This window comes from Hibiscus syriacus, unplaced genomic scaffold (genome assembly GCF_006381635.1).
Source record: "Hibiscus syriacus cultivar Baekdansim isolate YM2019G1 unplaced genomic scaffold, ASM638163v2 tig00112498_pilon, whole genome shotgun sequence".
Taxonomy (NCBI): domain Eukaryota; kingdom Viridiplantae; phylum Streptophyta; class Magnoliopsida; order Malvales; family Malvaceae; genus Hibiscus; species Hibiscus syriacus.
In genome coordinates, this window is record NW_024063347.1 from 193,904 (window position 1) to 217,762 (window position 23,859).

The window sequence follows — 23,859 nt, forward strand, 5'->3', positions numbered from 1 at the left end:
AATTTCCTTAACCAAAGATTCGAACAAGGATGGGCAGGAACCAGGATTTTTAATCCACTCCAATGCCTTCAAACAATCAGTTTCCAAAATCAATCTTCCTTTAGATCCCCAATCCCTCCCAAAGAGTAATCAATAACTATTGGTCGAATGATGCTTTTAGCCTTTGTTTTCGCAATCACCTTATTCTGCAAGTGGGGAAGGGAAATTCCATTTTGTTTTGGGAAGTTGAACAATGGATTGAGTTATTATCGATATTGGATAGTGTTCGTCTTGGATTGGAGCCGGATGATTGCTATGTTTGGAAAGGAAACGGGGAGGGTGTTTATTCAGTTAAATCATGCATTAACTTTGCATCAAGCATGTCCGATCCGGATTTGTCTTGGTCGAAGCTTGTTTGGGTTGGTATAGCTCCTCCAAAAGTGGAGGCTTTCTATGGCAGGTGTTCCACCATAAGTTGGCTGTTAAGACTGTTCTAATGAGTCGGGGTGTACGAGGGATCGAGGATCCTCTTTACCTAGTCTGTGGTTTGGAGCCGGAGTCGATTTGCCACTTGTTCTTTTCGTGCAAAGTAGTTTGGGGGGTTTGGGTGCGGTTTCTACAGTTGTGGAATATATATACAGTCTTGCCTAATAATCCCAAGGCGTTTTTGTACTCATGGTTTGATTTACTACCGGATTCGGACATTTGGAAATTCGTCCCAGGTGCTGTAATGTGGACTGTATGGAAATGTCGAAATCATATGGTGTTCGAGAATGGTAGGTTGGATCAGACTCTTCTATTCTTTTTGGCTAGATATAGGGTGGCTTCCTGGTTCTCGACAAAGAACTCAAATTTCCCTATTCTTCTAGATTGGCTTATGGGAGATTTAACTTTGGTTGATTTGCACCGTACTCCTACGAAGAAAGTTTCCCCTAAGTCACATTGGTGCCCCCCTCTTTCGGATTTTTTTAAAGTGAATGTGGATGGGGTTGTTAGTAGTGATGGAGATGCAGTGGTATTGATGGTTTGCTTAGGGATGCTGATTATAAATAGTTGGGGTATTTCTCGGGAGCATCCGGACTAGGGCCTCTGATTCTTGACGAGCTAAAAGCAATTCAAGCTGGTTTGAGTCTTTTTTGGATTTGAGGTGGAGTGATAAGGGGTGTCTTATTTTAGAAAGTGATTCTTCTATTGCTTTGAAGTGGATTAACAATCCGGAGGCAAGTTCGACTACTTATGTTCTTGTGGTTAAGGAAATTGCCAAGCGTATGCTGGAGTATGTTAGGATTTGCGGAAGCTCGAATCGACAACCGAAGCGGTTCGCCAAGAGGGGTCGGGTCGGTTTTTGTGTTTAGGGAGTAAATATATTGAAAGATAGGAAATTGTACAACGATTTATAGTGGTTCGACTTTTCAATCAACATCCACCACCTTAGCTCCTCACCAAGGATTTTCCAACAAATTCACTAATTTGTTCTTTCTTTTTACAAGACAAAGAGATAACCTTTACAAATTCCCTAGTTTTTCACGGGTTAAACTAGAACCTTTTCCCTAGCTTTTAGCGGGCTTAGCTAGAACCAAAACCCCTTTACAATGAAAGGAAATGTAAACAAGAAGACCTCTCTAAGGTAGGTGTTTACAAGAATTAAGCTCACAAGAACAAAATATTTACAAGAGAAAAATGAAAATAAGATTGAAAAACTCTTCTCTTGTGTTTGATTGCTTGGATATTTGTTCTCTTATTTCTTCAAGTGTCCTTAGCTTGTATTTATAACTTGAAATGAGTTTGAAGTAGTATATAGCCGTTGGGGATGTTTTGGAGCCGTTTGGGGATTATTTTTCTACAAAAATAGGTTGTTCAGAACAGGGGGTATCTGTACCCCTATATGGGGTATCGGTACTACCTTTGTTAAATTTAAATTTAACTAGTCGTTGCTAGCCGTTGGAGCCTTGTAGTATCGATACTACCTAAGGGGTATCGGTGCTACTTTGCACTGTGGTATCGATACCCTTGCATGGTATCGGTACCCTTTTTGCATTCGATGTGTCGGTACCCATTCATAGGAGTATTGATACACATTCATAGGGGTATCGGTACCTCTTAATATTTTTGCGCAAATCCGAATTTAATGGACTTTGAATTATTTTTGAAATCTTTGAATAAATTCAATTCAAGCCCAAAAATATTTTGCCTTAATTTTTATATCGAAACATAGTTCTACAGAGTACGATGTGACTATTAGGCATATTCAGAGATGTTTTAATTGGGAAGCATATAGTTTAGCTAAGTCGGGCATAGGATAATGTGGGGTGTTTTGATTGGGTGTTGTGGGGTGCGTTGGGTGTTTTTGTGGGGAACTTTTGTACTTAAAATGGTTTTATCATGGATGTACTTTATGTTTCAGTAATAAAATTTTGGGCGCTCTTTTCCTCCTTCCAATGTCTGTTGAGTTTCCTACGTAGTTTGACGGTTATGAAGGGGGTTTTTAATGAGGCCGTATTCTTATAAAAAAAATACTATGGTTCCTAGTATTATAATTACTGGTTGTAGTCTGCCTATTATTGGAGCAGAGAAGGTTGCTTCATGTTCTACTATTATTAGTTTGTTTTGTTTACTGGGTTGTTGCATATTTTGTTTGATACCGTCCACCAAACACACTTCATGAGTATTGAAAAGATCCACTTGTTGCTTACTTTTTGCAGGTTTCTGAGGTTAGCTCTCTTTTAGGTAGAGCTGGTACTGTTGGGCTTGGAAAGGCAGTGGAAGTTTTGGACACCCTTGGTAGTAACATGACGAATTTGAACCTCAGCAGTGGCTTTACCTCTGGGGTAACGACAAAAGGGATTAAAATATCAATTCTTGCTTTTGAAGTGGCAAATACAACTGTTAAAGGTGTCAATCTGATACAATCACTTTCTAAGGAGAACATCAGACATTTCAAAGAAGTGGTCTTTCCATCAGAAGGTGTGCAAAATTTGATATCAAGAGATATGGATGAACTCCTGAGAATTGCAGCTTCTGATAAGAGGTGAATAATATCCTTAAATGGTGGTTAAATTCTCAAAGCGTATGAGACCGTTGAACATTTTATGTTATCTATTTCCAACAGGGAAGAGTTAAAAGTTTTTCTGGAGAGGTGGTACGCTTTGGCAATCGTTGTAAAGATCCTCAGTGGCACAATTTAGATCGTTATTTTGAAAAGTAATTTTGCAGATTATTTCACTCTTTCTAAGTGTTATTTACGAAATTAGTGCAAGATTATAAAATCTTTAGTTCACCATCTTTTACAATTTTTTGGTTGGGTTCTGAGCTTACCCTTGAAAAGCAATTGAAGGATGAAGCAGAGACAATAATACAACAATTGATGTCTCTGGTTCAGTACACAGCTGTAAGTTTCAGGTCTTACTATTATTATGAGAAAGCTGCTCTTAGAAGTTGGCAGTGTAAGATAAAACTGTTTAATACCAAGACTTTCATTCCATCTTTTTCTAAGTTGTGGTGAGAAGATTCTATTCTCCCCTTATGTTTGGAGACATTGTGTTAACTATATATCTGTGTGGTAGAGAACCTCCCCCCACCTCTCTTTTGGTTCTTTCTTTTGTAAGGCTTCAAGAGTCTTTTTCTTCTTAAATTATCTTTTGGACTATGTTAAGAAATGAGTATTCTATTTGTAAGGCTTCAAGAGTCTATTTTAACTCATTTCATTTGACTCATTTACAGTTCGCAGATGATTTAATCCTTTTCTGCAGAGATTCTCCAATGCAGATTTTAAATATTAGAAGAGTATTGAGGATTTTCGGGGTCATGTCTGGGTTACATTTAAATTTGTCTAAGAGTTCGTTATTTAGAGTTAATATGGATGTTGACCTGGTTAAAGAATTGGCTACGAAAGCGAGCTGTGGAGTGGGGTCCTTTCCTATGTCTTATCTTGGTCTACCGATTGGCACTAGGAAGAATTCAGAGAGTATGTGGGATCCTGTTTTCCAGAATTTTAATAAAAGACTAGCAGGTTGGAAAGCAAAATCATTGTCGTTGGCGGGTAGACTTGTTCTAGTTAAATCTGTGCTTTCATCCTTGCCGATCTTTTTTTTTTATCTATTTTCAAGATTCCTCTCAAAGTGACTAAGAAGTTGAATTCTCTTATGGCTAACTTCCTTTGGGGTGAAGACCTTGATAAGAAACGAATTCATTGGGTGAGTTGGAAGTCGGTTTGTCAACCTATTGAAGAGGACGGCTTGGGAATCCTTGATTTAAGGGTGATAAATAGAGTCCTACTTGGGAAATGGATTTGGAAATTTGCAAATGAAAAAAGAAGCTTGTGGAAGGAGTTGATCTGCTGCAAAAACAATGTTGATGTCCTGTCCCTTTCTATTTCAAATGCGGCTTCTCCTTTTGATTCTTGGATTTGGAAAGGCATCCTAAGTAACTTTTCGAAGAATGATCAGATCGGTGACTGTTTGAGAGACAATTCAAAGATCCAAGTGGGAAATGGTCAGTCGATTGCTTTCTGGACTGATGTTTGGATCACTAGTCTGCCTTTAAATCATCAATTTCCCAGAATTTTTGCTTTGTCTACAAATAAATGGGGGAAGGTCTCTGAGTTTGGTGGGTATGTAGATAATGTTTGGGTTTGGAACATCCACTTAGAAGGAATTTGTGTGATTGGGAATTGGACCAGTGGATCGATCTAATGTTGTTGATTGACAAGACTAAGCTGTCATGTTCTGTTGATGATTTCCTGGGGTGGTCAGGTAAGGGGGATGGCATGTTCTCGGTTAAAGCTTGTAGACTGTCGTTATATGATAGTTCTAAAGAGAGTTTTGAGTGGAAGAAGTGGGTTTGGGATGGTTTGGCTCCGCCTAGAGTTCAAACCTTCTTATGGCAGATTTGCCATCAGAAACTAGCAGTTAGAGTGGAATTGAAGAAAAGAGGGATCCCTCTAACGGAAGTATGTCCATATGTAATTCCCAGGATGAAACTATAGCTCACCTGTTCTTAACGTGTTCGTTGCTTCGGGATTGTGGTGTAAATTTCTAAGGTTATGGGATATTTCTACTGCTCTGCATCAAGATCCTTCCTCTATTCTCTGCTCATGGTCCAATCTTAGGTATAATTCTATCATTTGGAGGTTTATTCCGACTGTTATTTTCTGGTCAATCTGGAAGGCAAGAAATCTGGTTGTTTTTGGAAATAGAAAATGTGACAGTTCAGTTCTGTATTTTATCACTAGATTTAGATTGGCGAAATGGTTCTTAGCTAAACATCATTCAGTTCAGATTCAAACAGACCTTTTAGTAGAGGATCCTACGAGGGCAGATTCTTTTCTCATTACTTCTGGTCCTAAGAAGGTTATTGGTTGGTCTCCTCCACCAGCGGATATATTTAAACTCAATGTTGATGGAGCAGTGACTGGCGATGGGATGCAAGGGGGTATGGTGGTGTCTTGAGAGACTCTTTCAGCGGCTCTTTAGCTTCTCTTCTGCAGTAGGGCCTGGTTTGCCTATTTTGACTGAACTGAAAGCTATTAAGGAAGGATTGGGTTTTTTCTATTCTTCAAATTGGGCTAAGAAGGGAAGACTTATTATTGAGAGCGACTGCAAATGTGCAGTGGATTGGATTTTAAAGCTGCAACCTGCCCCTTCATTTTTCAGTGATCTGGTGGAGGATATTGAAGCTCTTATTACTGCTAAGGGGGTCGTTCTTAGATGGATTCCTAGGAGCTGTAATTTGGAGGCTGACAGGTTAGCTAAGCAGGGGATCGGTTAAGTGTAACAGGCTTCTTGTAATATTTTGTGCTTTTTAGATGGGTTTGTTGTGGTTGATCCTTTGTAATAGTATTGCTAGTTTGGGAATCATGACTCACCCTCTGATCTAGGGTATGCTGTCGGTTTGAGTAGGTTTCTGTTATAGTTTTGGTTTGCTTTGGGTTTCGAGCGCTTTATGTTGTTTATGGTTTGATGGGGGTGTGGTCCTGGTTGTTTCTTATGTATTTTATGTTGTTGAATTAAATCCTAAGGCGGTCTTTTCTTCCTTTCAATGATTAAGGAGCTTTCTCCAAGTTCTATTAATTACGAAGGGGGTTTTTAACGAGGCCTTCAATTTTTATAAAAAAAAAAGTATTCTATTTTGTTCTCTTGCATTTTACCATGTGAATCAATCTTGCAGAGTGATATCTTCGTTTATAATTATAGATCAAATTCAATATCTTGACCCTATAATATGTTCTGTACTGACTTATGAAAAGTTGTCTTCATCTAGGCCCTAGATATAGGTTGTGGGAGAATCCTACTGCAGTTTTGATTTTATTCTTGTCACAGCATTCATAAAACTTGCTAGCTATTCCAATTATTTGTTGATTCGTGGCTTTGTTACATTAACTTTCAAGTGATTTGCCAATCCAATGACACAATTTTCATTGGCTCGAGATTATCCTCCCCGCTCCTTCCTTATAATATTACTCGTATTGCTCCCATATTTTGCACCCGCTTCTGAACTTTTGTCTTTTGCTTCTTTTCTCATTATTATCTATAATGGATAATTTTTTAGTGGTTGAGAGGAATTTTGACTGCAAAATCTTGGTGTACGAGACAGACTGTAAATTATGGTGGTTTCTTCAAGAATTGTAAAATATTTGTTCAATCCAAATCAAACAAAGCTTGATTTTCACACTTTTGACCTTGGAACTTATAAGGGCCTTGCACTTTAATGCAATTCTTTCTCTTATGGCAGTTTTCCCCCTTTAAAGCTTACTGTGACAATGGTATTCATCCTCTTGATAAAGTAGCACGTTTTATTTTCTATTTTAGTACAAGTAAGTATGATGTAGACTTCTGGCCTCCCAGCCATGCTAAGTTGAAAAATCAATTATCTTGTTCCATTGATGATCTGCTAATGGGGAGTAATTTGCTGCATTGTGCGTGTCAAAAACTGCAACTGCATGTGGGTTTTTTTTTAATGAGAATAGTTACCTTCTAGAGACATCATAGGGAATTTTTAGTTTAAGTTGATTGGCTCTAGGAACCAAAAGGAGGGTACAACCGTTCAGGTGTTATTTAGAATGGCTGATAGTACAGATTTTTAGATTAGCTATGATTGCTGAAAATTTTTCAGACCACCAAATTTACTGTTCTGATGCATTTCTTATGAAAGAAGTCATATGAATAGTGGCACAATCATTTGTTCTGTATTTATATCTGATACCATCTCTAATCATTTAATGAGATGACTGTTTTCTTTGCAGGAATTATATCATGAGTTGCATGCCTTGGACAGATTTGAGCAAGATTATCGATGTAAGCTTCAGGAAGAGGATAATTCAACTGCTCCTCAAAGAGGTAACCTGTTTCTTGGATCTCTATTTTCATTTTTTATCTTTTTTGCAGCGTTGTTACTTCTGGATTTACAAGGTGTTTCTAATTTGTTTTATTGATTAAAAAATGTGTTAAACCCAACAAAAGGGCAGATATGTAGAGTGAATTTTTTTTTTTATGTATTCCATTCAAAACCATATGTGCCGAATTAAGTTTTTTCGAAGGGACTATTAAGGTTTTTCACTGGCCTTGTTGTTCTTGTTAGTGCTTTCTAATGACATTTAGTTTGTGCAATTTCTGTGAAGTACTATGTGCATCCCATACTTCTTTCCCTTTGAATTTATGGCACCTCTCAAATTTACATTGGCAGATGTTACATTCTATTTTTTGGCTGTCCATCCCAGCATTTATACCATAGTTTCCAGATGCCTTGGTTTACTGTTAACCATTTTCATGGACCTTCTTGGGCATGTTAATGCTTTCTTATGTGATTTCGATTGCACAATTTCTGTGAATTTCGAAGTACATTTCATACTGCTACCCTTTGAATTTATTGCACCTCTCATATTTAGATTGGTACATGGTACATTCGATTCTTAGGCTGCCCAGCCTGGGCACTTATACCTTAGTTTTCTGTGGCCTAGTTTGAGTCAAACTGGATATTTCTAGGTTTGTGACACTACAATTATTTTCTGTCTCATTTCTTTTAAGATTGAAGGTGCTCTACAACCAAGTATCCCCCTTGGTAATTTTTTTATGAATGGACTTTTGATATTAATTGAACTTTGAGCTACAGGAGACAGCCTGTCAATGTTGAGAGCTGAACTAAAGAGTCAAAAAAAGCATGTAAGAAGTTTGAAGAAAAAATCCCTTTGGTCAATGATTTTGGAAGAGGTACGATTTAGTAAAGCTCTATCTGTTTTCTTTTCAGTATGAGCTCCTAAATGAATTTTGATATTTGTCATCCGTTTTTCTTTCCATGGACTTTGAGTCTCGACTTAATGCAAGCTTTTTGCACATAATGGTATTATTTTTGAAGTTAATACGAACATATCTGTTGTGGAACAAAGTTTTATATCTTATGTTCATAGGTCATGGAGAAACTCGTAGATGTTGTTCATTTCTTGCACTTGGAAATTCATGAGGCCTTCGGCAGTGCTGGTAAGAATTTAAAACATTAAACTGAAAACATTTGGAAATTGTATTACTTTGTTGTAGAATTTGTAATGGCCAAAATATTTAGTTGGACTTGCTTATAAAACTTGAGCAAGGATTGTGACTTGAGCAATTATCAAAGCTTTAACTAAGTATGATTTCTCGTGTAAATTGAAATTCTTAATTTCGTCAGAGTTTGAGAATGGATAAAATGTTGGAACTTAATTCCTATTCAAAGCTAGTTCTTTACATTAGGTTATTCCCTTTTTGTTTTTCTAGGAAAGCATTCTTCTTTTGTTGATTACATTTGTTAATATGACATATATAACTTTACTGCTCATGCACATTTTCTATTATGCTTAAAAACAGAGTATTTGCTATTTGTCCTATATATGAAATGGTGTTGGTTTTTGTCTGTGACCTTGCAGGTGGTGAGAAACCTGTTAAAAGTTATGTTAACAGTCACAAAAAGTTGGGGTCTGCTGGTCTTGCTTTGCACTATGCAAATATCATTACTCAAATTGATACTCTTGTGAGTTTAAGATTTTCTGCCAAATGGCTTTTTACCTCCTCTTCATTTCTTGAAGATTTAGAATGGATCACTGAATTGATGTCTTAGGTCCTTTTGAGTTGACATATCTTATTAGAGATCAAGGATAGTGAATCTTTTTGTAGTTCAATTTTGGTTATACACCGCAGGAGCATTCTTGCTACCTTTTGTTATATCCTTTCTTCACTTATCATGATTGAGATTTACAAGAATGTTCCAAACAAAAAAGAAAAGACAGAAGGTGTGTTATGATTCAGGAGATAAATACATCAAGAAAATCACCCCAAACAGAGAAAATGCTTTGACAGACTGGAGGAGAATCAGCAACAGACGTGATGAATTTATTCGTCAAACTTGATAAAAGCTTTATAAATATTCTTGTAATTTTAGTAGTGGTATCCTACATTGATCATGAACTGCTTTTGCAAGGAATTGTATGATTGCCCCCCCCCCTCCCAAGGCACAGATAATCCTTTAAGGCATATTATGAATATGCACCAACTAATAGATTGTTTGGTTCAATCTGTGTGCAGAAGAGTATTGAATGTGCCATAGATGATACCAATGAATGCTCAGTTATTCAATTTCTGTTCTTTTGTAGTTGTTTCATCTCTGTTTCGTTTCGTTTCGTTTGAAACTTGCTATTTAGTTAGGAAATTTTAATACTAGTGAGGAATGTGGCTAGGGAATTATTAATGCTTTCCTTTTTTAGCATGGCTTAGAAAAGCCATGATACCACTATTAATAATAATATTATGGAAGCGCGGACATGTAAGATTGGTCTGGGTCTCTAGGTTCTTTGTTTCTTCTAAACCAGTTTCATATGATTTTCCTGTGGTACTTCAAGAAAATATATGCTATATATAAGCATGTAGTTTATGCTCATGGACATGCCAATAATTACAGGTCTACAAGTTTATGATAAAATGTCATAGGCTGGGAATCTTTATGATTCTTCTTCTTCTTTTATATGTAGAAGTAGCCATATAATGGTAGTATGAATAATAACCTGATAACATGTCAAATAGTGGGTACTGAAGTTTTAGGCAATCCATTTTCTATTTCTTCCTCTCAAAGCATAGGATAAATTTTGAGGCATGTTTAGGGTTTGATAAGTTAGTTGTTTAATGTACTCAGGTTTCTGGGTCAAGTTCGGTGCCCCCTAATACAAGGGACTCATTATACCAATGTCTACCGCCAACTATAAAATCTGCATTGTGGTCTAGACTGCAGACATTTCAGATAAAAGAAGAGGTGCAAATCTGCATAATCTTGATGCCGACAATATTACTTACCTACTTGCTCATCTATTATTCATAATTTTGAAGATGCTATTACCCTGTTGCCTGTTGGAAATATTTACTCCTAATATGCACCGAACTTCAAATTCTCAAATTTCTTTTCAGCTAACTGTCCCACAAATCAAAGCGGAAATGGAGAAAACATTGCAGTGGCTAGTTCCCATTGCCACTAACACAATCAAGTAAGCATCTTACAATACCTTATTTTTGTGATCAATTTTTGTTGTCTCTGTTCAAAAGGCATGGCCGGAATTCCTCTCCAGTTTTCAGAATTGAAGCCATTTGCCCACTAGTTTTTGCCCTTCTTCTTACCTGTTATTCATCCTTGTGTCTAGTGTACCAATTTGTTTCAACTAGAGCTCATCATGGGTTTGGCTGGGTTGGAGAATGGGCAAATACTGGGTAAGTTATGTGTATACTTTTTCTTTCCTTGATGCTAATGCTTTTTGTTGCTCAGCTTTTATAATCAAAATTTTCAGGTCTGAAGTGAATCATAGACCTGCTGGCCAAACTGGCTTGCTCAGGATTGAAACACTGCACCATGCAGACAAGGAGAAAACCGAAGTTTATATTCTCGATCTGGTAGTGTGGCTTCATCATCTTGTTACCCAAGTGAGGGCTTGCAATGGTGGAATCAGGTCACCCGTCAAGTCTCCAATTAGGTCTCCTAATCAGAAGATGGTTCAACTATCTATGCAGAAGCCTGCATCACCAATGTTGACGATCGAAGATCAAGAGATGCTTCGAGATGTTAGTAAGAGGAAAAATACACCTGGAATAAGTAAGAGCCAGGAATTAGACACAGCAAAAACTAGGTTAAGTAAAAGCAGTAGCCACTCTCCAACAATTGAAACTAAGAAAGATCCCTTCCCTATTCGGAGGCTATCTTTAGTTCCTTTCATTAACTTTGATATTGACCGAATCAAGGCGTTGGATGTCATCGATCGAGTTGACATGCTCTGAAGTTTGTAATTACATGTTGAATTGAGATTCCTTGGCAAATTAAGAGGCCTTTTTTTGCTTGTGCAAAGAGTCGATATGCTGCTGCAATTTTTTCCTTTTAGAATGGGTCTATATTTGGCGAGTTGGCGGCAGATGTCGGGTCACACAAGCTGTGAACTGCTTTTTTTGTATGTGAAAAGTTAAGGGGTGATAGCTTTAGCCTCAAGATCTAGGGGGATTTAAACTGTTTCAGGATTGAGCTGAATCCAACCTATACTTAGGTTTCTCTCTAGTTCTGTGTACAGAACGTTATATCATAACAATTAACAATTTCTGCTATTTTTTATTTATGTACCGCTATTCGATTTATGGATCGACTATTCTAGATCAGGTTTTATTGAGGCTCATTATGGGATCGACCTTTATAATTCGAGCATTTAACCTTGTTTAAAGTGATATAGTGCCTCCCAAGGTATTTATTTCTTTTCGAATAGTTCTCTGATTAATTTATAGATGATATTTTAAGGGTTCTTTGAAACTAAAAAAACCCTTAAAATATATTATATTATATATTTAAAAATTTGTAGAAAAAAATTAAAAATTCTATAGATTCAAAAATAAAAAAATTCGAAGTTCTAAAAATATTTTTTTAGAAGTGTGATTTACTCCTTTAATGGTAATGGGGTCTATGTAGAATTTGAGATATTCATTTGGTTTTGAATTAAATCATATTAAAATCAGTATCTTTTTATTGAGGAACCGATAGTTTTTTTTTATAGTTTAGAGTATTTATAATATAATATATATTTAGAATTTTACTTAATTATTAATAATTTTTATATATCTTATAGATATAACTGTTCGAATATATGATCTTTAAAAAATAACTCCTATTCGAATATATGATCTTTAAAAAAAATAACTCTTTTTAACCAATAAGATCACTTGATAGATTTGAGTGACCGTTGAGTTAAAGTAACTTTCTTTACAAGAAATTATTTAAAATGGGTTATCTTTTAAGTGATAACAAAATTTTAAGGTTAAGATAACATATCAAAGTATTTGGTCAAAGTTATGCCAGAATTGTTAGGCGATTTAATTATTAAGTGATTAAAATAATAATTTTGTTAATATTAACAATGAGAAAGTCCGATGACTAAAATAAAAGTATTCTAAAAGTTCTATGACCACTTGAGTAACTTGCCTAATAAGAAAGTAAACTCATTTAAAAAAAATTCATCTTATTGATTTTGTTGACAATATAATATACTTGAGAATACGTGGTTAAATATAGGGTATTCATTTTTCGGTTATAACCGAATTAATCGATCAAATCAAATTAGTTTAGTTAATTCAGTCGGTTATCGAATTAGGTCGATCGAGGAACGGTTAATATTTTTTTAATATTCGGTTAACGGTTAATTCGGTTTGAAATTAATTAATTAACCGAATTAACTGAAATTATTAAATATGAAATATATATTATATATATTAAATACATATTTTAAGTTCAAACTCATTAAGAATTAAGACTCAATTATTTTTAACCACACTAAACTCATTAAATTATCAATACCTAATTAAAATTTTAACCCAAATAAAAATAATAATGTTATTATATTCAAATTAATCTAATTAAATAAATTATAAAAAAATTCGGTTAATTCGGTTAACCGGACGAAATAACCGAACTTTGTTCGGCTCGATTAATATTTTCCAAAAAAAAGTTTGGTTCGGTTAAAGGTTAAAGAAAAAAAATTAGTTAATTCGATTAATGAAAATTCGATTTGATCGGTGCCGAATTAACCGTTTGAACACCCTTAGTTAAATATAAGGCAAACCGTTTCACGTGTTCTTAAATTATAACATTTATTTTAACTTGGTTTTTAAACTTTTAATTTTATCTTTTAATTATAATTCTTATTTTAAATTAATCTTTAAATTTTTCAATATTCTAATTTTATCTTTAAACTATGATTTTTATTTTAAATTGATCCTCAATTTTTTAAATATTTAATTTCATCCTTATATTAATTTAAATAAATAATTAGTTTCAATAATAATTTAACCTGATTTTTTCCAAAAAAAACATATAATAATAGAGCTTGACGTCTTTAAAAATAATTGTAATAATATAATTCTCTTTATTGAGAGTCGGCCATGGGAGACGAAAAGTCGGGCTGGAGAAGAGGGCACCGGAGTGCAGCGGATGATCAGCCGGGATGGAGAAGAGGTTATCGGGGTGCAGTTGATTATCAGTCGGGCTGGAGAAGAGGAAACTGGAGTGCAGAGGACTATCGGCGCCGTCGTGGTTTCATTGTTTTCGTGGATAACATCAGTAAGCGGTGCAGTCTCAAACGCTGAACGAAAGACGAGCTTGCTAAAAGGGGTTTGATTTCGGATTCTTTGCAGTGCGTATTGTGCAGAGAAGAGTTTGAATATGTCAACCATCTGTTTTGTCATTGCAGCCTTGTTTGGAAAGTATGGATGAAGTGGTTTAACTGCTGGAATTTAAATTTTGTCGTTCCTTGGGATGTGAAATCAATGTTGTTGGAGTGGGTGGATCTGCCGGTAGCTAATCAGTATAAGCAACCCTGGTTGTTGGCGTTCTTCAGCTTTGTTTGGGCAATTTGGCTGGGCAGAAATGGAGTTTTCAATGATAAATGTTGGGACATTAGTTCGATGTTCGAGGGAGCCATTTTAAAGTTTGGTCATTGGTGTGTGGTGTAATTATAAATGGTCGAGTTCATGTCAGTCGGTGTTAGACTGTCCGTGAGCCCGAGTGCCTTTATCTACTTTTCCAAATTCTCGAGAAGGTGGGGGGGGGGGGGGGAAGATAGGTGCTGGCTCTGGAGTGTGGCTGAGCAGAGGTATGAACTGTTTGGTTCATTGACTAGTTTCCTGATTAAGGTGTGTATAAAGAATCTGGGTTTCTTTAGTTTTTGCTTTAAGATTTGTAGAATGTGGAGGGAGGTGCTTTGTTCTATTATTGGGTACTGGAATTTGTTTGTGTTGAAAACCGTCTCTGTTATGTGGTGGTGTCGTGAGCTGCCTGCTTCTTGGTTTAAGGGTGTTGTAGTTTCGGGGTAGGCGGGGATTGTTCTTTGTGTTTGCTGGATGTCGTTGTGGACTTAGTGATAAGAGCCAGAAGTCTAATTTCCATGCTGTTAGTGACAGATAGTTCCCGCTTTTGAATGTTGCTGCTGTATGGTTCCTTTGCTGCGTCGCTGGGGTGGGTGGCAAGCTGCTGTGGTCGCTTGCTCTGCTGCATAAGGCTGCCCGATTCTTGGTGATCCAACCTTTGTGCTTTGTCTATGGTTGCTTTGGGTCGTGGATTGTTTCCTTGTAAGAGTGTGATTTTGTATTTGCTTAAGCAGGCTGCTTTTTCGATTTGTTTGTCGAGGCCCCGTTCGTGCAAGGGGTGGAGTATTGTGAGGCTTATTTTTGTTTGTGTGGTTGTTTCATATGTTCGAATGTTCCGTGCACTATTTTCCCTTCATTTTATGGTTTGGGGGTTTTTAAAGAGGTCCTTCAATGTTGTTGATTTGTATGATTATTCTCGCATAAGTCGTACAAAATCCCTTTACCAAAAAAAATAGAGCTTCACCTAAAGATTTTATGGAGGTGTGATGGTTTGAGATGAAATTGAAATGTTTAGAAGTTTGTGAACCAATTAGAATGATAGTCATAATTTGAGAATGAAATTGGAATATTTAAAAGTTTGAGGACTAATTTAGAACAAGAGTTATAGTTTGAGTATGAAATTAAAATATTTAAAAGTTTAGGCACTAATTTAGAATAAGGGTTGTAGTTTAAGGATGTGTGATGTTATTAACTCTTAAACATATTTAAATGCTAATATTTTGTTAGAATTTTAGAGATGGTAAAAAAAAGTAAAAGATGGTTACTAAATTTTGAATTTATGATAAATTTTATGATAAAAAAGTGTGACATTTAAACTTGAAATATTAAAATGTTCTAGATAAAGGCAACACAAGATTGCAGGTAAGAATTAGGCATCAGATAATTAACAAAGAGCCAACAGAAACTGTAAAAGATATTGACAAACTTATGTCTACCATTACGCTGCCGATAATGAATTAATGACTGGTTTGGCCGTTTGGTTTACGGTGATGACTTTATTGAGTAGAGTTAAATTAAATTATTTAAGTTGATGAGTCTTATTTTATATATTAAATTTTATTTAAATTTTTTTTAGTCGAGTCAAATTTATAAAATTAAATTCGAATTGATTCTAATTGAGTTATTTTATTCTAATTTAAACGATTTTTTATAATCGTATACAATATACATATATTTTTTATAAGTGATATACAACTCAAAAATTAATCTATTAATTATTAAAAATTAAAAATTATTTTTATTTTAATTTATAACTTAACTTGAATATAATTTTTTAAATTTAAATTGAATTTATGAAATTATAAAATGAATCAAAATAAATAAAATAATTCGATATTCCAAATCCAATAGAGTTCTACTCCCGAATTTAGTGTAAAATGAAATCCGAAAAAGAAAAAGGGGGTAAAGGTAACATGAATTCTGACGTAAAAGCAGCGGTACCTACCTACCAAACCCCACTCTATGTTTGAACTAACCCGGGGTTTCTTACCAACTTTGGTCAAATCCCATCGCCATCAGCAAACCCCCAAATAAAATATCTTCCACATTACTCTCAAATTAACACCCATACCATACCTATTCTATATTTATTTAAACTCACAACTTATCCATTTCCCTTAACCAAGTTCAATCCCACCACTTGTTGTTGTTGCAGCACCTGATTTTCATGGGACGATTACCCTGTTGCGAGAAATCACATACCAACAAAGGCGCATGGACCAAGGAAGAAGACGACCGCCTCATTCATTATATCCGTGTCCATGGCGAAGGTTCTTGGCGTTCCCTCCCCAAAGCTGCTGGTATTCTAACCCTTTTCCCTTTTATTAACCATTTTCATGGACTTCTTTTTCATTTCTTTTTCCTTGGTTTGTCCAATGCTTCCAGGGCTGCTTAGGTGTGGTAAAAGTTGCAGGTTAAGATGGGTGAACTACTTGAGACCTGATCTTAAGAGAGGAAATTTCAGTGAAGATGAAGATCAACTTATCATCAAGCTTCACAGTTCACTTGGAAACAAGTCTGGTTTTTTTTCTTCTTCTTGTTTTAGTAAAAATATATTTGCATCTTCTTCTTGAATTAATGAATCCATTATTCTATTTGCAGATGGTCTTTGATTTCCCGAAGATTGCCGGGAAGAACAGATAACGAGATCAAGAACTACTGGAACACACACATCAAAAGAAAGCTTTTGAGTGAAGGAATCGATCCCCAAACGCATCGTCCTCTCAACGAAACCTCCAATAAAAACAGCACCGCTAAAGCCAAACCCACCACACCCACCGAATTGGATTTTAGAAACGCGCCCACGGTTCCCAAAACCATTTCCGTTACAGCCCCGCCTCTGGTTTTCAATTACGGTGAGTGTCGAGTGAAGGTCAAGTCCGAGTCCAACTGTACTCGCAGTGGCGTGAGTACAGATGAAGAAGAACAACACGAGTTAAATTTGGAGCTCTCGATTGGGAACTCGGCCAGCTCAGCCGAGTCCAAACGGAAAGTGGATAGCTACTACGAGTTCCGGTTCGCCGGAGAAGCTACGGTGGTGGCAAAGCCTGGGGCGGTCTGTTTGTGTTGGCAATTAGGTTTTCAAAGAAGTGAAATTTGTAGGAACTGTGAAAATACAAATGGGTTGTCTAGATATTCTAATTCTCTAGAGCTTTGAGTTCGTAAGGGTCAATTTTGTTAAATTATTACCATCTCATCTTTTTCCTTTTGTAATTCAAAACTATGTATAACGAAGCAAACTTAAATTCTTTAACATTATGTCAAAGAATGATTTTTGATAATATTTTTATATTTTATACACATATTTTTTTACTCGTCTATATTTATAATATATATAAAAATCATCGATTTAATTAAACATTTAATTAAACTATCAACTCCTTTTTTTTATTAAATTCACCCAACTTCCTCATTAAATAGTTTTTTGGGATAAAAACATTAATTGATTAACCAATAATATGTGATATAATTAACTAAAATTAAAATGTTAATAATTAAAATATTTTTAAAAAGCAAAAACTCCAATCAATTATTAAAAATCACTTTAACATTATAACATTAGAATAATGCTTTTTCGAATAAATAATGTTTTAGTTGATTCTAACAACTTTATAACGAAATGTGACATTTGAGAGATATCCATGTGAATGTTGATATCTTTGAACGATAATGATTGTTTTATTATATTTATTATTCAATTGTGAAATAAGTGAATTTGCTTAAGCCGCCGCCAAGTGGGCAAGGTTTACTTTAAGCCGAGTTTGGTTTTGACGAGTAAGTTGTTTAATTAAATTATTACATTTGAGAGATTGGTCAAACACCGAAAACACGGCGGTGAGCAGCGAGGGAAACAAACAACTTCCTAAATTATGGTTTTTATTTTAAATTAATCTTTAAAGTTTTAAATATTTTATTTTCATCTTTAAAACATGACATTCATTTTAAATCAATTCCAAATTTTCGAATATTTAAATTTCATTTCAAACTATAGGTATATGCTAATCATATCTCATGCTAGTAAAGTAGTTAGGCCATACTATATTATTATATGTTTGAAAAAATTAGGTTAAGCTATGGCTTAAACGAATTATATATTTTGATGAAATTAAAATATTTAAAAGTTGCGGGATTAATTTTGAATGAGTAACATAATTTGGGGATGAATTTGGAATGTTCATAAGTTTAAGGATTAATTTCAAACGAGAGTTATATTTGAGGATGAAATTGAAATATTTAAAAATTTAAGGATTAATTTAAAATAAAAGTCATAGTTTATGAACACGCAATACAATTAAGTCATAATTATTTATTTATTTTTATAAAAAAAACACTAATTACCTAAAGAATATTAATGAGCAAAAAGCTCTAGAAGCTATAACTATAAGCTTTAAAATAGTGGGTAGGCCCCTATTATATGCCCTCAGATATGGAAATTGGCTTGCGTAATCTTTACCAACCGGAACTCACCTAACGCAACCAAACTTCTGTTGGTTACAATTAATTGTATTAGAAAACATATAAAATAAAATTAAAATATTGAACGAATAAATTTAAAACATACTAATATTTAATATTTTAAATTTAAAGTAATATAACCTTAAATATAATTATTTTCAATTTTATGATTTGTGAGGTTTAAACACTCAACTAACAATCTACGAAATAGATTATTTAAATTAATTGATTGATTAATGCATAAAAATATGGAGAATATATGAACTCAAATGAAAGGATTAGAATACTCTTTGTAGTTTAGTATATTAAAAAAATCAAATGCAATTATCATATAATATTAAAAATATTAATAATTGCCCTTTTCATTTTGTTGTGCTTATGCAATAAATATATAAGTAAACTACAAGTTTAGTTCCTAAACTAATATTTTTTCCGTTTTGGTATTTAAATTTTATTTTTTTTAAAATTATATCTAAGGTTAGTTTATATTTCAATTTGATACATTGTCATTAAAAACTTATCAAAACTACTAACATAACATTTTTTATTTTTTCAATGATGATGTAACATTTCTTATAGTGACACGTCGATGTCATCGTTAAATTTTTAACAGTAGGGTATCAAAATGAAACCTAAATTAAATATTATGTTTATTTAAAAAAAAGTTTGAATACCAAAATGAAATAAAAATAAGTATAAATACTAAACATATAGTTTAGTTTAAATATATTTAGATCGAACATATTATTATACGCTTTAACGGCCGCAATTTTATACCGGCATTACAAAAATCAGGGGTCGTTGAAGACCATTGTTTAGTTTAAGTTATAAGTTATTTCTAGAAACCTTGATCTAAAAGGTTCCCTGGTATTATATTTAGTTTGATTATATATTTATATAAAGATGGCTACAAGAATGTAGTTTTCATGTAAAATGTATGTACTTCAATTTTATTTTTAAAATATGGATTACAATTAAATATATAATAATATATTTTTTTGTCAACAACCAATTATATTAATTAATTATATGATGGTGACGCTCTCAACAAAATAAAATATATATAATTATATCAATCTACCAAGTAACATCAATAATAAAAGGGAATGTGTTCTTCCTAAAAGTATTGGGTTTGAACAACTACGTTTGTAACGTGTGTTTATGTTTTATTAATATTAATTATAAATATATATTATTTTATAATTACCCGACTATTAAATATATATATATATATATATATGAAAAATATAATATTAATAAAAGATTACATATTATGATTGAACCATATATATATATATTTGGATAGGATATTTTGATCTTATGTTTATAAGATTTTTTTTTCTTTTAGTGTTAATTTTGTTATTCTTTTATTTTTATTTTTGTTGAATAAGATAAATGGTAATAATATATATATATACACTATTTATCATCGAAAAAATATTATTTTTTAATAAAAAGTAGTTGCACTTTTTTAATTGGTTTTTATATAAACAAACTCAAATATACATGTGAGGTAGAGGCCTAAATATGGTAACATAAGTAAATTTGTTCAAACTACCCATCAAACAGGATTCCCGTTAACATAAGTAAATTTGTTTAAATCCACATGTCTTATGTATGTTAAATTTATTTAAAATATCAATACTATAGTTTTGGGTTTGAACTTTATTGATATTAAAAGTCTGAGCACTCAATAATTGAAAATTTTCTTTAAACATATATTACCTTCTACTTTAAACCGTGTTAAAAACACACACCAATACCAAAATTTTAATTACGTTCGTTTATACGTTGCTAAACAAATTATGATCATATCTAACTTCTATTTGATATTAGTAGTTAAAAAAACATATTTTTTCAATCATCTACATTTACAATTTATTAAGAGTTGAATTTATAAATATTATAAATGTAGGGGGCCTAAAAATAATTTTATTTTTATAGATGTCATATTAGTAATTAATGATAAATTTAAATAAGATTAAACTGAATTTTATAAAAATATAATATAATTTTTTTATAAATCTGAGGTGAATACAAAGTAGTATATGTACAAAACTTTTAAGACAATGAAGGGTCATACATATGCATATACGATGTTCAACCCAAAACCTCAAAAAATAACAATAAATCTATTAATCATTAAAGGTAGCAATGGCTGCAAAAAGATTGATGGCATGTTTTACCTTTGTTTTTCTTATAAAAATAATGTTAGTTTTAATTTATTTTCACCTTTTTTACCCTTGGAAATTTTAATTTGTTATTAAATTAAATTGACTGAAAAAAAATAACAACTTCGTTAAGTTGATATAAACTATTTTATCTTTTTATTAATATTGATCTCAATTATTTTATTATTATTATTAAATATGAATTATATAAACAGAAACAATATATGTTCTCACGAAAATAGATATTTTTTTTGAGTGAGAACATATATTGTTTCTTTTTATTAATGTTGATATCCATTATTATTAATAATAATTAAATAAAAAATTAAAAATATAAATATAAATAATATATTTAGATTATTACAAATTATAAAAAGTATAAAAAAATAAAACATAAAAAAAAATGCTTTTTCATTGGTTGATTTTATTTGATAAAAAGTTATAAATTTGCAAGGGAAAAATTAAAATGTGTTTTTTGAAATATAAATTGAAAAATGAGACTGAAAAAATTATTCTGAGGTTCACCCTAGTCATTAGCCAGCATCATATTAATATTTATATTATTTTATTGTGTTGAATTGTCATATCCGTATTTCTCAAATACACATTGAATAATAACGATAAAAAATAAAGTAATTTTTAATCCTTGAATTTTGTAATTTCTTTAATTTGGTCCTAAATTTACTTTGGATACGATACTTGTGCGCACGCCAAACAATTTCATAATATAATATTACATAAAATATTTTTTTTAAATGAATTCAAAAACTAATATAAATAAAAAATAGTTCATGACTTAAATTAGGGAAAATGGTTAAATTCTGGAATTAAGGGTTGTTTTGTAGGAAAAAGCGCAAATCAATAAAAAAAAAGGTTGATTGGAATGTAGCCCAAATCTATTAATATTGGATCCATTAAATTGATTAGAACCCAACCCAATAGTTAGTTATTGAGCTAGATAATCTAAAAATAAATCAATTAACTGGAATTTCGAATTAGGAAACGGAAAGAAAGTAGAAATAGATGTTGCGGAAGACGGCTATCGGATAGAATAAAATCGCAACTGATAATTTGAGAAAATAAAAATGAAGATAAAAGAGACACAAAATTTACGTGGAAAACCCCTAAATAATATAGGGTAAAACCCACAGGCAATAGTAGAATAATTTCACTATAAGAAAATATGAATTACAATATCTCTCGATCTACCAAGGAGAAAACAACTCTCAATAAATTCTCTAAATTCTCTAGTATTGGGAGAAAACTATAATGATTTGGGATGATTTTGAAGCTAAATGAGCTAGGGTATTTATAGTTGAAGCTTAAGGACTAATCTTATAAATACCCTAAAGTAAAATGACTAAAATTAAGATTTTACCATTGTTGAAAAATCAACAATTTCAGCTATATTTTTCCACACCACCAAAAGCCATCGAAATCCATATGCACCGAAATGTTTTGCTTGATTTTTCAACATGTTTGGCCACCTTTGCTTGACTTTTCAGCAATCTCTCACTTGAAGATTTGATTGGAACAATCATATCTTAACACCATTTTTTCTACCTTGTACCATCATGTTTCTTACGTCTCTGACAAACTACAAGAGGATTGACACCAAGTAAATTTATCAGCATTGATTGCCTTCGTCATGAAATCTGCTATGTTGTCTTTGGTATGGATTTTATGCATATCTATCGTCCCTTCTTCCACATTTTCACTAATGAAATGGTACTGAACTTGTATGTGTTTTGTCCTTGAATAAAATGATGGATTCCTTGCTAGATGCAAGGCGCTTTGACTGTCACAAAACAGAGAGACATACTCTTGATTGTGCCCAAGCTCCTCCAATAGCATATTCAACCAAATTGTTTCTTTACTGGCTTGTGTAGCTGCTACATATTTTGCCTCTATTATAGATGTAGCCACAACTTACTGCAATTTTGAAACCCAGCTTACAACTCCACCAGCAACTTTGAACACATATCCTATAGTAGATTTGTTTTTATCCAAATCCCCTGCATAGTTAGAATCTACATACCCATTGATTAGTAAGTTTGATCTTCTGTAACATAATGCAACATTTGAGGCCCATTTGATGTATCTCAGGGTCCTCTTTACTATATTCCAATGTTCTTTCCCTAAAATCGCCATGTACCAACTAACCACTCTCACTGCTTGTGCAATGTCTGGTCTTGTGCATATCATAGTGAACATTAAACTTCCCACTACTGATGCATACAGTACTCGAGACATCTATATCCTCTCTTATTCACTGCTAGGACTCATACTGGAGGATAATTTGAAGTTAATAGGAAGAGGGGTAGAAATTGGCTTACAATCTTGCATGTTGAATCTTGACAAGATCTTCTTCAAGTAATTCTTTTATGAAAGCCAAATCTTCCTATTACTTAAGTCTTGGTGAATTTGCATCCCTAGAATCTTGTTTGTTGATCCCAAGTCCTTCATTTCAAATTCCCTAGCCAATTATGCCTTCAATTCTTCAATATGATCTTTGTTGGGTCCTGCAACCAACATGTCATCCACATACAACAACAATATAACAAAACTGTTATCACCAAACCTCTTGAAATAAGCACAAGGGTCTGCATTAAGTCTGTTGTATCCAAGACACATAATGAATGAATCAAATCTCTTATACCAATACCTCGGCGCCTGCTTTAGACCGTACATATATTTGTTTAACCTGCAAACCAAATTCTTCTTTTCTTGTTCTTCAAAACCTTCAGGCTGGAGCATATAAATCTCTTCTTCAAGATTTCCATGAAGAAAAGTTGTTTTAACATCTAGCTGTTCTAGATGTAAATTCAATGTAGCACACATTGCCAAGACTACTCGAACTGTTGTTAGTTGAACCACAGGAGAAAAGATTTCATTGAAATCAATACCTTCTTTTTGAGCATATCATTTGACCACCAGTATTGCACGATACCTCTCCACTTGATTGACACCATTTCACTTGATTTTGAAGACCCATTTGTCATAATTTCCTTGTGGTAGTGGTACAAGGTCCCATATATTATTTTTATGAAGGGCTTCAATTTCTTCTTGCATCGCCATCATCCATAATGAAGCATCTGAGCTGTTTATTGCCTCCTGGTATGTTGATGGCTCACCGTCCTCTGTTAAAAGGCAGAATGTAATATTTTCTTCTATAACATAATCCGAGTGCCAATTGGGACGTCTTCTCACACGATCTAATTGACGAGTTGTTGGAGCTTCAGAACTCTCTGGTTCTTGTTCATCATGTATTGGTTCTGCTTATGAAGAATCTCATTGTTCAACCTCCTTTTCCACATGTATCTGTGTAGTTTCTGACTTTTCAGCACTATCAT

The 23,859-nt window shown here is 33.3% G+C and overlaps 1 protein-coding gene and 1 pseudogene across 1 annotated transcript; both read left to right on the forward strand.

Annotated features, from left to right (window-relative positions):
* Positions 1 to 475: 475 nt before the first annotated feature.
* On the forward strand, positions 476 to 11,461 carry LOC120180613 (annotated as a pseudogene).
* Positions 11,462 to 16,015: 4,554 nt separating this feature from the next.
* LOC120180586 (transcription repressor MYB6-like) lies at positions 16,016 to 17,133 on the forward strand. The gene is made up of 3 exons (XM_039185900.1): positions 16,016 to 16,180; positions 16,266 to 16,395; positions 16,482 to 17,133. The coding sequence occupies exons 1-3, from the start codon at positions 16,048 to 16,050 to the stop codon at positions 17,035 to 17,037; spliced, it is 819 nt and encodes a 272-aa protein (XP_039041831.1). The 5' UTR covers positions 16,016 to 16,047; the 3' UTR covers positions 17,038 to 17,133.
* Positions 17,134 to 23,859: the final 6,726 nt, after the last annotated feature.

What these genes read in the sequence shown, in the direction of transcription:
- LOC120180586 (XM_039185900.1), top strand. Translation starts at nt 16,048, where the DNA reads ATGGGACGATTACCCTGTTGCGAGAAATCACATACCAACAAAGGCGCA. An exon ending in TTCCCTCCCCAAAGCTGCTG is followed by an intron (nt 16,181 to 16,265) that starts GTATTCTAACCC and finishes CAATGCTTCCAG; the next exon opens with GGCTGCTTAGGTGTGGTAAA. An exon ending in CACAGTTCACTTGGAAACAA is followed by an intron (nt 16,396 to 16,481) that starts GTCTGGTTTTTT and finishes TTCTATTTGCAG; the next exon opens with ATGGTCTTTGATTTCCCGAA.